Source organism: Anoplopoma fimbria, chromosome 19, assembly GCF_027596085.1.
Source record: "Anoplopoma fimbria isolate UVic2021 breed Golden Eagle Sablefish chromosome 19, Afim_UVic_2022, whole genome shotgun sequence".
Classification (NCBI taxonomy): domain Eukaryota; kingdom Metazoa; phylum Chordata; class Actinopteri; order Perciformes; family Anoplopomatidae; genus Anoplopoma; species Anoplopoma fimbria.
In genome coordinates this window covers 3,233,161-3,250,183 of record NC_072467.1, presented here as the reverse complement: position 1 = coordinate 3,250,183, position 17,023 = coordinate 3,233,161, and the positions used below count along the sequence as shown (strand labels likewise).

The window sequence follows — 17,023 nt, the reverse complement described above, 5'->3', positions numbered from 1 at the left end:
TGATGGCTTGACACGCTCTCACTAACCCCAACCAGTCACCCAGCTAGCAAAAAAGCCAGCCAACACATCTCGCCAGCCAGGCAGCACAGCACTGCCAGGAAACACACTGTATTTAATGAAGCAGATCTGGGAAGTCAGGTATTTTTAGAAGCCACTTTTTGTGAGAGGAAACACCTCAGAATCTGTGGAAAAAAAAGCATTGCCTGAATTCTCCCCGAAGTTGCTGTTCCCATACTAATGCCTATCTTAGCATCTTATTAAGCTATGCAGCCTGTCACCTTCGGGGCCTGCAACTGACTACAACAGATTTCTGTTAAAGTCATTATTGTGCTTAACCAGAGGGTTGAAAACAACAAAAACATCAAACTGGCAGATAAATCTTGTTTTTTCAAATGACCAAATCATCATTAAAAATGCAGGGAGTGATGCATCTACTTGCCATTCATTGGGTAATAAGAGTCAAAGAGCAGGCATCTCTGTAATGATATTTGATTTATACTTGTTACTCAAAGTTGAGCTGGAATAAATTTGTATTATGGCTTAGTTGGCCAGTTACAAATAAAAATAAAATCTTCAGGTAATGACAGAATAAGTTGGGGAGTCACCTGTTTTAATGAGCAACATTGCCACAGAGGTCTTTCTTTATGCTACAAATATGACTCTCGGGGAGCATCTGTCAAAGCATTAACTGGGATTCTGGGACTTTGGGATTACTAGAAGTCCATCCTACAGGGATTCAGAAATTCAGCTTGGGCCTGAGCTTGGTTCTAGGTTTTGATCCCATTCATCAGCTCTACACACATCTGTATCATTTGAATTCCGCTCTATCATTTGAGAATTCCCTGTGATGTAGCTCCTTTTTAAAGGGACTCAAATGTGTTTATTTTCACTCTGTTATGAATCTACATGCTGCATTTCTTTCTACATCTTTTCTATATGAATTTAGAGCAGTTTTTATATTAATTAATTGCAGATTACTGTTTTGTCCATACAGTTAAAGAAAATAGGGAAAGCTTCTCGCTGCAATTTCTTGCTTGTTTTATCCAAACAACAATCCAAAATCCAAAGATATTTACTAAACTAAGATATATATTTCAAAGAAAAGCATCAAATCTGAGAAGTTGGAACTGTTTTTTTATTTAACATTTTTGCCTGAGAAAAATCTAATCGAACATTCAACCAATCCTATAATTACAAATGCCTCAAGAATTGCTAGAATGAGTACAATAGGATATGGTGTTTAGATACCTCAGTAGTGTGGTTAATTTTAGAGTGTGAGCTTTAGAGTGTTAAAACTTAATAACTTGCAATCAATTATGCAAAATAATATGAGGATATTCATGTACATTGTATTCTTCATTGTTTTGGTAACTGTTTTATCGTGCCTTTAATAGCTTTCAGACCATTCTCTACCTCTTAAGTAATAAAAGTACAAAGTGTTATCACATGTGACGTTGCTGCATACCTGTGTCCTGTTAGTAAGTGTAATTACCAACAAGGCAACAACAACAGCAGCTGCAGAGGCTTGAGGGTAGAAGGAAGGGGTGTGTGTGTTGTTGTGACTGGATGCGAGTGAGAGGGAAATGCCACGCATGCCTGAACACACAGACCAGCACATAGTTGTGTGAAAAACACATTGATGGTCTTTAGTGGGCACGGGAGTGGAAGCGACCCAGAAACACTGGGACCGGAGAGGAATGGGCTCACACACACCTTTGTGCACAGGACTGAACAGAGATTTAGCCAAGCTCTCCTGAGCCAGCTGTCTGCATGAGAAAATCATCATGATGCTGTGCAGTGTTCCCCCCCCCCTTCTAAAAAACACCCACTGATCAGCAGAAAGGTTGCTCTTGCCAGACATGCACAGCCAGAAACACTCTGCTTGAAAAAGGTGAAAAACACTGCTTTAGATCAGATCACTCCATCCCGGCACTTGAGACTCTTATTGCTGTAGCCGTAAGACAGCTCTGGAATCTCTGATGCGGTTTGCCTTTGGCTGGGAGTGGAGTGAGCATCCTCTCTCTGGCCGTCCTGGCTGATGTGGTTTAAACAAGTGTCTGTAGTGATTCGCTGGGGGCTCCCAGGGAGGATCGGGTTGCCGGATGAGGATGTGGCCTGATGGAGCTCAGGGAGCTCGGGGCCCAGCCTGCGATCTGGGCTGCAGCACCCGTGATGGGCCTTCCGTGTGCTACTGTGCTCCAGTTCTGCTACCTTACTGTCTGCTACTGCTCTCAGCTCTGGTAACCTGAGCTCACGGGCCCGGACTCTGCACAGAGCGGGAGGCTGTGCATCCCCACAGTGCAGTGGATCACCGTAGTGTGCAGTAGAGTGAATACTTCGGTAAATTGAGGCGATGTAGAGATAAATTTAATCATGTCCTAATGGAGCTATGGCCCCGTTTACATTATGGTGCAAGAGCAGGCGGTGTGATTGACACTTAATGTGCAGCTACTACAGCAACCTCAATTAAAATCAAGCAGTCACAGCAAAGCATGAGATGGTTATTTTCTTTTTTTCCTATGCAAACTTTAAAATACAATTCACAGTTTTATCTTAACCATATTTATTCTCTTGCATTTATTTAAACAGTCTTTAATATCACACTCGGTAGAAATGTATTGTTCCTCCAGAATGTCTTTTTTTCTCATCTGAGCCCCTCAGTATATTTGTTTTTTGGCTGAAATTCCGGTAATGGGTCAGCACTATTTACAGGAATAATATTACTTAGGCTTGTTGTTGAGTAAGCTACGTCTGTTCAGGTTTTCCCCTTAACTTATGGTTTCCCCGAAACTGTGGAAAAGCCATGCTTAATCGCTATGGTTACGACTCCCCCCTCCGAATGACTGCTCAAGAGAGGACTTGTTTACCATCTCTGCTCCAGACTCAATAACATGTCAGTCATCAGGATTAGAACCGCCCCTGCCCACCTGCTATTGGTCCAGCAGATAGCTCCCAGTTTAACCCCCACCTACCTCTTCCCAGACACCCTCCTCCTTGTCGTCCCTCCCCCGTCCCCCCACTGTGACTAATGAATGATTTCCCAACTGTCTGCAACGCTTCCTACTTATCTTCAATGACACAGGGAAAACATACTATGCTTTGATATGTGACGAAGAATGAAACTATTTCATCTTTCATTAGATCATTTTTATGTTTCACTGTGGCTGACACCTATGATTGGTTTGGGGAAATTATACCAGTTTACCAAACTCCTTTTTATTTTTGCACAATACTTCATCTTCCGAGCTGGCAGCAGTAAAAGTGTCACCAGCCTCCCAATGTAAACAGTGTAGTAGTCACTTACACAGCAAGCTTTCTTCTAGCAAGCGGGACATGAGCAGCATTCACATGAGGAGCATTGCTGCACTGCAATCCTCTCCCTCTCATGCACTTATGTCCTTATTAGATAAAGTAATGCATTTTTTGTTAAATCCAACTTTGAACCCCCTCACCCATCTTCCCACAACACACACACACACACACACACACACACACACACACACACACACACACACACACACACACACACACACACACACATACACATACAAACACACACACAAACAGCCTTCTCCAGGCAGACAGACAGACAGACAGACAGTGTTGAAATCTAGATATCTTGTTATCAGTTTGAAGCAGCCTTTTCTTTTTTTGTCTGCAGACTGTGGGGAAAGAGGAAGGATAAGGCATGGTTGATGAGTTTTGGGTTCCTGAACCCCTCTTGCATGCTGTGCTTTAAGAAGGCAAGGCCAGCCTGAAGGAGGAATGAATCTGATGCTTGCCGCCTTTTGCTCTAATGCAGTCCCATACATTTTTTTTATTTTTGGTTGAAAACTGGTACTTATATCCTTGCATGTTATTATTGTTTTTATTTTAAGCTATGTGTTCCTCTTTTCTCATCTCACATTACACCTCCATAATCATGTTTGCTGCCAAAATAGCATCCCCATCTCAGGTTTCCTTAGAAATTCCTTGTGTTATTATGTCGTTGGAGCGGAACGAGAACAACATTCTCCCCCTTGAATCCCTTGCGGCTTAAAACATTCTGCAGATTCTTCACATGGAGGATACCTTTAGGACAAAAAAAAACCCTAACATTGCACAGTACTTGTCTGTTTCTCAGCCTATCAGCGATGCCTATTCATTAGACTGCAGCTGTATTTTATGGTGGCTGTAAGGCTGCATGAGAGGCTCAAAGGGAGACTCCTCATTGCCGACTCCTCATTGCCGACTCGTGTTGCCTCGTTTACTATTGATGAAACGGACCTGGCCACTCCACGTGTCGCAGTGCTCTGGCGAACAGTAGGGGCAGACTGGTGGCTATGGTGTCTGACCTGGCTGCTCAGGGAAAGAGCAGGAGGGAGGGGGGTTGTGTAACTACTGTATGAGAGGAACAACATCAGAAAGCTCCCTACCTCAACGCCCAGCACTGCAACCTTTTTTTACTCTGTAGTCGCAGGTCATTATCAAAGTTTTTGTTTATACAGTTTGTTCTCTCCAACAGTTGCTTAATTTGATACAGTGTGTACTTAACTAAGGTCAAATCCCAACCTGCTGATGCTTTTAATTTAGTCCTGCTCATATTAAACATCCACTCAGGGGACTACAAGGATGATAAGAGGAGCCCCTTGTTAGGTAGTCCCTTGCCTTTGAAGTAGTGGAAACCCACAATGCCCTGCATAGCTATGTGTTGAAAGCAGCAGTGTGGAAATAGCGCCGCATTAGGAGCATCTATAAATAGAGGATTGTATCCTTGATACCACTGGTTGTTTGGTCACACAGTGAAACCCTGGTCGACTTATATGGATTTAAGGCAGCAACTCCCCCCTCCCTCCGCATTCTTCTGGCAAAAGGTATGCATGTTTGGAGTTTCTCTTCATTGAGGAATCTGTTAAAATCATGCGGAACGGAAGGGGACCACCTCCAATGAGGCTCATTAGAGTTTGCCTTGGCTGCCCCCTTTTGGTCGGATTCCAAGAAAATAGAGCCTCCTTGATGTCTCTCACTCTGCAAATGTGCCATACAGATGTCAGCATCCTATTTCAAATGAAATCCCAGCTGTCATGATACATTTTGTGTTTATTGGTGTTTGATGCTGTAGTTTTAAAGAAGATCTTTGCTGTTTGTCTTGGACCAGATCGAAAATAGTTCGATACACTATTCGTGAAGTGTTACAGAGCCAGTCAACTCCTGGTGTGACAGAGCATGTACATAGTTTGAGTGGGAAGGCCATATCGGTATTTCTTATACAACTGCTGTTTCAAGGTCTGTCTTATCAGGGGACAGTTTTTGAAATTTGTGTCAAACTGCTGTGTATTGAACAATAAAGATGTTTTATCAGTTCAACTGAATGAGATAAGAGTTTTTAAAGGAGTTTGTTTTTCTTTCGGCATAGAATTTCCATAAAGACCATTACGACTCTGCACTATTAGATTTGACTGAATGTAAGAAGGATAGGCAAGTATTTGAGTAACTATCAGGAGTGCTAATGATCATTCCCCTTCCCTTGTTAAGCAAAACTGGAGTTGGCACTTTGGGAATATGTGCTTGCTTTGCAGCATTACTGTATTGCACCATCACGTTCTTTACCTACAGATGTTTTTGTAAAGCAACATGAAATATTCATCAAGAGAGGATTAGCTCAGCAGCTGGCTTCATTTTCTTGACTGATTCACAAAGTGAACCACTGATGCTCCAACACCTGCATTTAATTTAAAAGCAAATAAACAAGTGGAGCTCCTTTTCCTCTCCGCTCTCTGGCACCCACACATATTCACGTACTAACATGTGCACACATGTCAGACACACACATGTACACCCATTCTTCCTTATGTGTACTCCTGTAAAAGTATCTGCTTTGGGGATGGCTGAAATAATGACCCTCATGTGTAGTGTTGTGTAATAACACACATAAAATAGAATGGTGAAATGTGTGTTGTAGTGTACTTTAGTCTGAGTGTGTATCACTGTGTGTCTGTGTGTGCACATTTACTTCCAGCCCTGGCCTTGCACCAGAAGGCGGTTGCTAAGGAACCAGGACTTTGCTGCCTGCACAATTACTTTTATGCAAGTTTTTTTTTTTGTTCTACAATTTATCATAGCTATCTTATCTGTTACACATTGCCCACAGACACCTGAACCTTTGACTCAGTCTCTCCCAGAGCCGCTCTTTATGCAGACAGACTCATTAGCAGAAAGCACCTTGTCCACGTTTCTTTGACAATCATTCACATACAAACATCCAGGTTCTCTTTCTATGGAGTGGACTCATCTGAAACTAGGACACCCCTGAATGAAGTGTCTCAAGATCAGTCAGTATTGGGAATCATCTGCTTTCTACCCTTACATCTGCTTTTCTTTATAAATAAGGTTTGGAAACAAACCTTCTATTTGCCATTTTCATCTTTGTTTTGCCATTTTTAATTTAAGTGTTAAACTGATCAGATTATCCTGACTGGTTTGTAAATCTACAAACAACCGCTGGCCTAATGTTTGCCTTATTAACTGAATGAGTAACTTTTATCCTTTCTGTGTCAAAGTTTGGATTTTTAAAAGATTTACTCTCTAGAGTTGAAGGATGATATATTAATGGTCATTTTGTAAGCTCTGTTATATAAATCTGTCAAACTGTAATGCTGCACTCTCTGAAAAATGTCTGTCTCAAGCAATGGGAAAATGATGCGTGTTATTGATAACATATTGTTATGGGTTTTGGTTTCTCAGTGGTGCTCAGTAAAACAGTGAAGAGCTTCTATCATTCATGTTGCTCAAGCTTAATTTAAAACACCCCACACAATAATTATTCTGTTTTGTTTTTTTCTCACAGCCTGGAAGGATGTACAGTAGTTCTTTCTTAGAAGTTGTAGTGATTGTGGGAGTTTTATTTGATCTGCAATTTTCTTTTCTTTCATTATAGGACAATGCTAATGAAAAGATAAAATTAAAATATATATATTTTTTTTTTTTCGTCCAAATGATCCACTGGTAAACGTCAACTGCAAATATGATGGTCCCTTTGTTGTGGCTCTGTGGTTGCAGACCACGAACTTTTAGTTCATAATAGATGTTTAAAATATGTATATAAATGAATATATATGTATATATGTGTATGTATATGTGTATATATGTGTATGTATATGTGTATATATGTATATGTATATATGTATATGTATATATGTATATATGTATATGTATATATGTGTATGTATATATATGTGTATGTATATATGTGTATGTATATGTATATGTATATGTATGTATATATATGTATATGTATATGTGTATATATATATATGTGTATATGTGTATATATATATGTGTGTATATATATATGTATATATATATATATATATATATATATGTATATGTATATATATATATATATATATATATGTATATATATGTATATGTGTGTACATATATGTATATGTGTGTATGTGTATGTATATATAGGTGTGTGTTTGTATGTAGGGTTATAATGTTAAAGATGTATTACTTCAACGAAATGGTCATTTTTGAGGATCGTAGTTCGTCTTGTCCACGTCATATATATCAGTGGCGGAAGGCTGAAAGACTGAAACCCCTTTTTGTACATTAAATCAAGATCAATTTCAACAAAACTGAACATTATTACCTTTGTGAGGGTAGATTTAATTGCAGGACTATTGTATAAGACTGCATTAGTTTTAGCTACATGTACCGAATAAACTGGCAGCTGTATAATGTGTATATATACACGTATTGTGTATGCACACACTGAGTCCCTACTCCTTTTCAAACCTATTTATTTGCTCTCTTGCCTGTTATCATGCAGATAATAACAGTAACACATTAATCATCATCATCATGTCTTAAGTTATTCTACATTTTGAACGTGACCGCTTTATCACAATCCGTGCCCTATTTTTACTATGAGCTTTACCATCCTTGACTTTGTTGTATTAGTGTGCAGCAGTGCAGACTGCCAATCAAAACTAACCTCTTCGCCATCTCTCTCTCTCTCTCTCTCTCTCCTCCAGTTTGCCCAGAAAACTGCAAGCTTTCCTGCACAGACCAGGGGGAATGTTGTCACAGCCAGTGCCTGGGCAGCTGCACTGAACCGAACAACGACATGGCCTGCGCCGGCTGCCTCCACTACTACCACGAGGGTCACTGTGTGCCGGACTGTCCTCCGGACACTTACAAGTTTGAGGGCTGGCGTTGCATCACCATGGACCTGTGCTCCGGAGTGCACCTGCTTGGCGATAATCACTTTGTCATCCACGGGGGAGAGTGTATGCCCGACTGCCCCTCTGGCTTCACACGCAATGAGACAAATCGGTAAAGACGTACCCTTCAATTCTAGTTAAGGTCCTGATGATTTGGAAATGTCTTGCCAGTTGACACACTGAATGTAATAATAATAATAATAATAACTTTATTTATATAGCACCTTTTAAAAACAAGGTTTACAAAGTGCTTTGACAGACCAGCCAGCAAGACAGTGCATAAGAAACAAAATGAAATAACAAGTGACAATCAAATAAACAAATAAACAAACAAAATAAAAAATAAATAAATAAAATAAATAAATAAAATAAATAAAATAAATAAAATAAATAAAATAAATAAAATAAATAAAATAAATAAAATAAATAAAATAATGAAATAAATAAAATCAAGTGATAATGGTAAAATATAGTAAACAAATATAAGATAAAATACCAAGACCAAATGAAAATGAACCAATAAAACGACGACATCACATAAAAGCCAATCTATAAAAATGTGTTTTAAGAAGTGATTTAAAAGAGATTACTGATTCTGCAAGACTTATCTCCTCCGGTAGGTCATTCCAAAGCCGAGGGGCCCTTATGGCAAAAGCACGGTCGCCTTTGGTTTTCAGTTTCGACTTTGGAACAACCAGAAGGGCCCCACCTGAGGATCTAAGGCTGCGAGCTGGCTCATACGGGGTCAACATTTCTCCTATGTATGTCGGGGCCAGACCCAGACGTGCTTTAAATGTGATCAGCAAAATCTTAAAATCAATTCTAAAACGAACAGGGAGCCAGTGAAGAGAAGCCAGGATTGGGGTGATGTGATGTCGTCTGTTACAACCAGTAAGAAGCCTAGCTGCGGAGTTCTGAACCAGTTGGAGGCGAGAGAGTGACTTGTGGTTAATGCCAGAGAGGAGGGAGTTACAGTAGTCCAGTCTTGAAAACACAAATGCATGTATGATTTTTTCCAGGTCTGGGGGAGTGAGGATAGGTTTTATTTTGGAAATGGTTCTGATTTGGAGGAAACAGGACTGGACTACTTTTGTGATGTGGGGTCTGAAAGTGAAGTCGGAATCAAATAGAACTCCTAAGTTCCTTGCCGTGGATTTTATATTTAAAGACAGAGGACCAAGTGCATTTACAATAGGAGTGATGGGGTTTGGGGGACTAAATAAAATGATCTCAGATTTCGAATTATTTAGTTGAAGAAAGTTTTGAGCCATCCAACAGTTGATATCCTTAAGACAGTCCATAATAGCAGCTAGGCTTCTTGGGTCGTCGGGTTTCAGTGGAAGGTATATCTGTGTGTCGTCTGCGTAGCAATGAAAAGAGACATTATGACGTTTGATGATTTGACCTAGGGGGAGCATGTATATGGAAAATAAAATTGGACCTAAAATAGAACCTTGCGGAACACCACAGGTAATGTTAGAAGTAGAAGATGAGTAATTACCTATGGTGACCGAGTGGGTTCTGTCAGTGAGGTAAGAATAAAACCAACTAAGTGCAGAGTCCTTGATGCCAACCCAGTTCTTAAGACGGTTGATTAAAAAGGCATGGTCTACCGTGTCAAAGGCTGCACAATTAAAATCAAGCTCTCCCCCCCGTCAGCTGCTAAAAGGAGGTCATTGGACACCTTGAGGAGGGCCGTTTCTGTACTGTGTAAAGCTCTAAAACCTGACTGAAACTTCTCAAACACATCATTAAGACCCATAAAGGCTAGAAGTTGGGTTGAAACAACTTTCTCTAAAACGTTTGATAAAAACGGAAGTTTAGAAATAGGCCTGAAAATTGTTAAGAACCGAGGGATCAAGATTCGGTTTCTTTAAAAGTGGTTGGACCTCAGCATGTTTAAGACTGGATGGAATAGATCCTGTTGCTAACGAGCTATTAACAATCAATAAAATACTGGGCCCGACTGTGTCAATAACCTGCTTGAGAAATTTAGTTGGATATAAAATCAAGGCTGCACGTGGTTGATTTCATATGGGATATGGTTTCTGCTAAAGAGGAAAGCAATACAGAATTAAAACTGCTAAAATAACTTAGAATATCCCTACTAACATGTAAAACACGGTCTGGGGGACAAATTTGTTGCCTAATGTCCTGTACTCTGTTTGCAAAGAAATTTAAAAATTGCTCACACAGCTCTTGTGAGGCATCAGTGAAATGAGAGGGGGAGGGGGTGACCATTTTCCTATTATGTACAGCATAATAGGAAGAGCTCCTTAAAACAGTTTGCGTTTAGATTTCTCAAGTATTCTCGAGTGTTCTTGTTTAATGTTCTGTATTTGAATTTTTACAGGATCATAACCTTAACTTTTTCGAAGAGAAAGCCAGAGCTCTTAGTATTATTTCATCTCTTATTTTTCTGTGAAGCAGTGTTGTTTCTCTTCATTATTCACAGACACTTAAGGTGATGGTGTGTTCACTGTGTACTTTTGCATAATGAATTAATTTCCATAAAAAATCCTTGAGCTAAACTTCACCTCACTCTTCACAGGTTTTCTTTTCTTAAAGTAGGACTCAAAGCTGGAAGTGCTAAAGGTCAAGAGCATGTGGGACTATTAAGGATTCAAGTTTAGACTTCCCAGACTGTTTAGAAAGAGTAAAAGGTGCTCAACATAGTGCCTTGTTTTCTACACTCGCAACTAGTAGATTTTACAGATAAATACTTAAAGGTTTTAAGGAGAGTCTACTTGAAATATCCACTTGACATTTCCTTTGTTTGACATTAACCTTTAACAAGAACAACTCCTTTGTTTGCAACTTACCTCCCTGTTTTGTCTCGTCAATTCCCAAACTTTCCATGCCGACTTTCTGCTGCTGTTTATTTTTTGGCCATACCACTGCTGTTTTATCTCTGGGGTCATTACAGTGAGTCACTCTCTGACAAAGTTCAGATGAGGGCCCATAAAAGATTAAGCTCTCCGTGTGAGAGGTGAGAGGTGACCTTGTATCACGGAGTGAATTTATTTGCCTGAATCATTTGGAATGCTTTGGAGACGGGGAGTGGACAGATGATTTCAGGGTGAGGTAGAAAAGTTCACATAAGATTTTGTTAATTCTCTGACAGGTCTCCTTTTTTCCCCCATGTCTCTTTCTTCTCATTCTCTCCTTCCCTATGCTGTAAACAGTATGTTATGCAATGCATGCAATGGCCCGTGTGATAAGCCCTGCACATCGCCTGTCATCGACTCTGTGGATGCTGCTCAGTCCCTGAAGGACTGCACCATCATCGAAGGCAACCTGGACATCAACATCCGCCGTGGAAGTGAGTGCAGCAACACAGAAGCAAAGTGCTTTTAACACCACATATTCTGTAAATGTTGCAGTGTTACTGTGCTTGGTATGCTACGCTACACTAGCCAACATCACATTAAATATTTAATTTGGCGTCAACCTGTCGTACAATAGGCTATAGAAATCCCATGGCTACATTATACTGACTTTACCACACTATGTCGCGCTTGACTGCCCAGCAAATATTATGATTACAGAGAGAGATAAATGTGAATGGCCTGGTGGTCTAAGCTGCTGGGACTCACAGTGAGGGCCACAAAATCAACATTACATCTGCTTCCTGCACTCGAACCCAATTATCACATTATGCTATAATGCTGTGTATTTGCTCAGTTGACAGGGCGGCTCACAATGTAATCTCTACATATGATAACACGTATACAGTTTAAAGCAGTGTTCATTAGGATATTTGCGCTAAGAGCTAGTATGGATTGTCATAAAAGCAGCAGAGGTTCCCGTGGAATTTGTTAATGTGGCTTTCATCTACGGTTTTGTATACGTGTCTGTGTGTGTCCATCCCCTGTCCCCAGATAACATAGAGTCTGAGCTGGAGAGCTTCATGGGATTGATTCAGAAAGTGACGGGCTATGTGAAGATTCGCCACTCCCACGCACTTGGCTCGCTGTCCTTCCTCAAGAGCCTGCGTTACATCAATGGGCACGAACTCATCGACAAGTATGTCTGCGCTGTTTGTCTGCACTATTTTGTCTGTGAATGTGTGCATGCCTATGTGCACAAATCTGCATAAATGTCAGAGTGACTTCTTGTTGAACGAGTGTCTGCCCTGGATGGTGGATATACATTAATGCACATATGACAATGTCTAGTGTATTTTAGTAGCATTTAAAAAATGAGTCATATAAGTGAGTGTCGCTACTAAGCTCGATAGATAGTCTCAGGTCCTTCAAACTGTGATATCAGCAGCAGTCTTAGATATGAGGGGAGGCTTTTTTGGTTATGGCCAAAGGGGTCATGGGAAATGCTGTCGCCCTTCTTGTTGTCGTTTCTCCCAGGGTAAAGTTTCACTCAGAGGAATGCTGTTGAGGATGGCAGACATTCCCTTCGCTCTGGAGGTGTTCTGCTGCGTTAATGACTTATTTGAGCTCAGAGTGTTGCATGACACTGTTACTGTCTCATGTCCTCCTCTGAACTAACCCAGGCTGTCAAACAGACACACAAACATGACCTTATGTGACTTTCACCTTTTCAAGTGCTTAACGCTGCTACAAGGTGGCAAAAAGCTCCTTGATCTATATGGGCTGACTGAAACCTCCTCTTGTTCTCTTTCCATTATCAGCATGTATTCGTTCTCCGCCATCGATAACCAGCACCTGCAGTACCTGTGGGACTGGAGTCAACACAACCTGACTATTGAGAATGGACGTCTCTTCTTCCGTCTGAACCCCAAACTCTGCATGTCTGAGATCCACAAGATGTGGGAGAAGACAGGTATTGCTGTGAAGCCAGAGGAGGGAGATTTCCGTAACAACGGTGAACGAGCCAGCTGTGAGTATATTCACATGGACTTTGACACATTGGTCTACATTTTTGTTGTGAGTGATGTTAAAAAAAGACAATCTGTGTTTTGTTTTTTTGCAGTCATCCAGTGTGTAGGGTCATTAAAAAGGTTGTCTTAATATTGTATGTGTCTCATTGCGCGTCCTGCTCTGTCTCAACAGGTGAAAGTCATATCTTGAAGTTCAAGTCTAACATCACGTTAAGCCATACGATCAGGCTGACATGGGAGCGCTACCGGCCGCCGGACTACAGAGACCTTATCAGCTTTATAGTTTACTACAAGGAGTCGTGAGTATTCAGATGAAAAAAAAAACTTGTTATCCTCTGTAACACATTATCATATAAAACTAATTCTACAGTCAGGCAGAGTTGGTATGGATGAAACTTCTTTTTTATACCAAAAAAAATTCTGTTTTGGCCATTCAAGCCAGACCGTGATCTTTCGAACACAGGATTCTCCTTAAAATCAGAGCTATTTTATGTAAATCACATCAGTCTGGTTTTGCTTATTTTACATAAATCACTACTAACTTCACATTACCGACAACCCCTGATTAGAGATAAACAGCAGAAGAAATTTTCTATTTCAATACAAACAACCAAATTTTCATCATCATATTCGCAACATCCATATCTGCTTATTGTGTTAGATCTGTTTGATTACCTGTCAGATTTTCTAATTGAACTTGTACAAGACAAAACAAATGTATGCCTAAAAAATTACAATATTCTTTGGAAAATTGTTGGAGGAAATAATGCAAAACCGTTAGCAAAGATGAATCTTATTCTTCAAACGTGACCTACAATGTGTTTGATTTTTATACAAACAATCAATTTTGATAGTAGATGTCATTTTTTTGTGGTGAACATGTCATTTTTTTAATGAATTCCTTTTTGTTAATGCACAGCTATGTTTTATTTATTTGCTAGCCCGTTCAAGAACATCACAGAATTTGACGGGAAGGACGGCTGTGGCTCAAGCTGGCACATGGTAGATGTGGATTTCCCTCAGGACAAAATCAATGACCCTAAAGTCAGTCTTCAACAACTCAAGCCCTGGACCCAGTATGCCATATTTGTGAAGGCTATTACTCTGCAGGTGGAGGACAAACACATTGCTGGAGCAAAGAGTGATATAATCTACATTCGCACTCGTCCATCGCGTAAGTCTGACCATCACCCTTTTGGCACCAATACTGTATTTGTTGATTAATATAATGCTGTTCTCATTAACCACTGTGAAACATTTAATGAAGCATACTGACTTTGTCCCTATTGCAGTGCCGTCTATGCCCAAAGACGCCCGTGCATATGCCAACTCCTCGACCAGGCTAATGGTGAAGTGGTCACCTCCAGCCTTTCCCAACGGCAACCTCACGTTCTACCTGGTCCGCTGGCAGCAGCAGCCTGAGGACAGGGAGCTCTACCAACATAACTACTGCTCCAAGGGTGTGCATTACTCATTCTACAAAACAATAAACATATTTTTATTGTCTGAGCATCCTACTATTAGGTTCTTTGTGGTTAATTGAGAGGATTGATACCACTAATGTCTGTACGTTAAATATGCAGCTATAGCCAGCAGCCAGTTAGCTTAGCATAAAGATTGTAAATGGAGGGAAATGTTGTTGTTTTTTTTACACTTTTTGGATTTTTGTACACATGAAACAAACAAGATAGAATGTTAATTAGTGAGCTAAGTTAACTATCTGCTGGCTGTAGCTTCATATTTACATAAAGACATGAGAGTGATATCAATCTTCTCATCTTACTTGCAGCAAAAAACTGACTGTGTATTTCCTAAAATGTTATACTATTCCTTTTTAATATTGACACATAAATATGTGCAGGAAATGTATCAAAAATATTATCAGCAGCTGTTGTGATAATGCAGGAGTATTCCCATTGATAAACACTCATTTTTTTTTTTCCTCCTATAACAGAGCTGAAGATCCCGATCCGTATCCCAGCCACAGGGTTCACGGACATGGAGGACAGCACCAAGCCCACCAAGTCAGACATGGCAGGGGCAGAGAAGGGCCCATGCTGTGCTTGCCAGAAGACTCCTGAGGAGAAGGACAGGGAGAAGGATGACCGCGTCTTTTTCAAAAGTTTCGAGAACTTCCTTCACAATGCCATCTTTCTGCCCAGGTAAAGTGGACCACAGATATAGTGGAGATTATAATGTCATCTCCTTAAACTGTTTATACCTCCTGCTCTGGGCCTCCTTTCATTCTGTGGAGATGGGGATCAAAGAGCTGATCTTGTGTGCCTTGATGGGTCAAAATGAGGAATGAGGTGGCGGCCCGGGCGTAATGGCTCCTCAGTGGAGCTGACGGGATCCGAGCATTGGGGGCGTAGATGGACCTGACGGGGGCTGAGCCGGCCCCGCTGGGCTCGGCCCTTTTGTCAGGCGGTGCAGACGAGGAGGCATGCTGAGTAGGATCCAAAGCCTTCTTAGTGCTCTTGTGGCTTTATGTTGCCATGGCAACAGTGGCACGGGGATGTTAGGACCTAGCAGGCAGCAATTTAGGCAACACAAACAAACCCAGGAGAGAGATGTGATTAAGGAGTCTGAAGGGCCTAGTTTGGCTGCACACTCGTGGCTGCTCATGCTTTTGTTCCCCACAATAGGGACTGACATCTGTGTTGTGTTATCATTTAACTTAGCTTGTGGCTAAGGATGTTTCACTGTTTCAAAGACTCCAGCTCTGCTCTCCTCCCACACTCCTTTATTCTCATTTAGACAGTCACAAACAATCTATGCGTTTGTGAATTGTAAAACACTACAACATCCATCCACAGTAAAATATGGAGACCTTTGATAAACTTGTTGCTTCCCACCAAGAACACTCAGCAGGTATCTTATAAATCCACATTTAAGCTTTAAACGATGCCACTGAGCCGCCAAAGTTCATTCATTCAAACAGCGTTACGGTGCCCTTCCCTTTTCCTTTGCATCGCTCTTGTAGAATTGGATCGATATGTCTTTTGAGGAAGAATAATAAAACAGCTTTCTGTTGTAATTGTACGCATATCTGCCCCCCCCCCTCCCCCCCCTTCCTTCTCTCTCTGGCTGTGTTGATTCGTTATAGTATAGCTGTCTAGGAAACAAGCGGATGGCAGGTCCCGGGCCTGCAGCGAAGGGCTCAAGCTGTGTATAGACAGACTCTCCACTGTAACAGAGCCAGCATTATACCAAACCACTCCAGGGAAAGGGCTAGAAAATCAGGGAGTTTTTTTCAAAGGGTCAGGGTTTAGACCCAGGGTGAGGGGAAAGAGGGTGGGTGAAAACAGAAACAGAAAGAAGAGGAAATGTTTTCCATTCTATCCCCCTCCACCCGGCACTCCACTCTCCTCCTCCCCTTGCACACTCTCTTTGTCAGGGACTTTTTTCTTTCTGGAGTGAGACAGCTGCCAGGAAATGTACAGTGAATCCATCTGGAATTTAAATGAATTAGGGGAGAGCCCCATCAGCGCTAGACAAACAGAAAGTAAAGAAAGGCAGACTGATTTAGTAGAGGAGAGGGAGGACTGCTGCACAAAGAGGATGGCTGCCAGTGTCTGTTTAGGAGACCTTGTGGTACGATCCAAAACCTGACTGAAGCATTTATTTACTGTAATCGCTTCCTGTACTAATGAAACTAATGATGAATACATACAAGATAAATTGATAAGGACTCCCTGAAAGTTACCCCTTCACGTGTTTGAGCCTGCAGTATGTGCCCTACTCGCTACAGGCTTGATGTGTAGTCAAGGGTCTACTTTCTGGATTCCCTCGCTTGCCTGAAGGTAGATCTTTTTTTAGCGGGTGAGGTCAGAACACTTAGTGTAATAACTCACTAGTTATAAGGTCAAACTTCAGTCAGTGGAGGAGCCTTCTCACACTGTTAAGAATGACCTGCTTAACCTATCCGTCTCACTGCACATATAGAAGTTGGACCCCT

The 17,023-nt window shown here is 41.1% G+C and overlaps 1 protein-coding gene across 1 annotated transcript in view; it reads left to right on the top strand.

The window, feature by feature from the left end:
* igf1ra (insulin-like growth factor 1a receptor) overlaps positions 1–17,023 on the top strand; it is a 73,812-nt gene that overhangs the window by 44,181 nt on the left and 12,608 nt on the right. The window contains exons 3-10 of the mRNA XM_054619280.1: positions 8,019–8,319; positions 11,393–11,529; positions 12,089–12,233; positions 12,856–13,064; positions 13,238–13,364; positions 14,007–14,239; positions 14,358–14,525; positions 15,020–15,227. Coding sequence (XP_054475255.1) covers positions 8,019–8,319; positions 11,393–11,529; positions 12,089–12,233; positions 12,856–13,064; positions 13,238–13,364; positions 14,007–14,239; positions 14,358–14,525; positions 15,020–15,227 — 1,528 coding nt within the window. The remainder of the gene's footprint in view (positions 1–8,018; positions 8,320–11,392; positions 11,530–12,088; positions 12,234–12,855; positions 13,065–13,237; positions 13,365–14,006; positions 14,240–14,357; positions 14,526–15,019; positions 15,228–17,023) is intronic.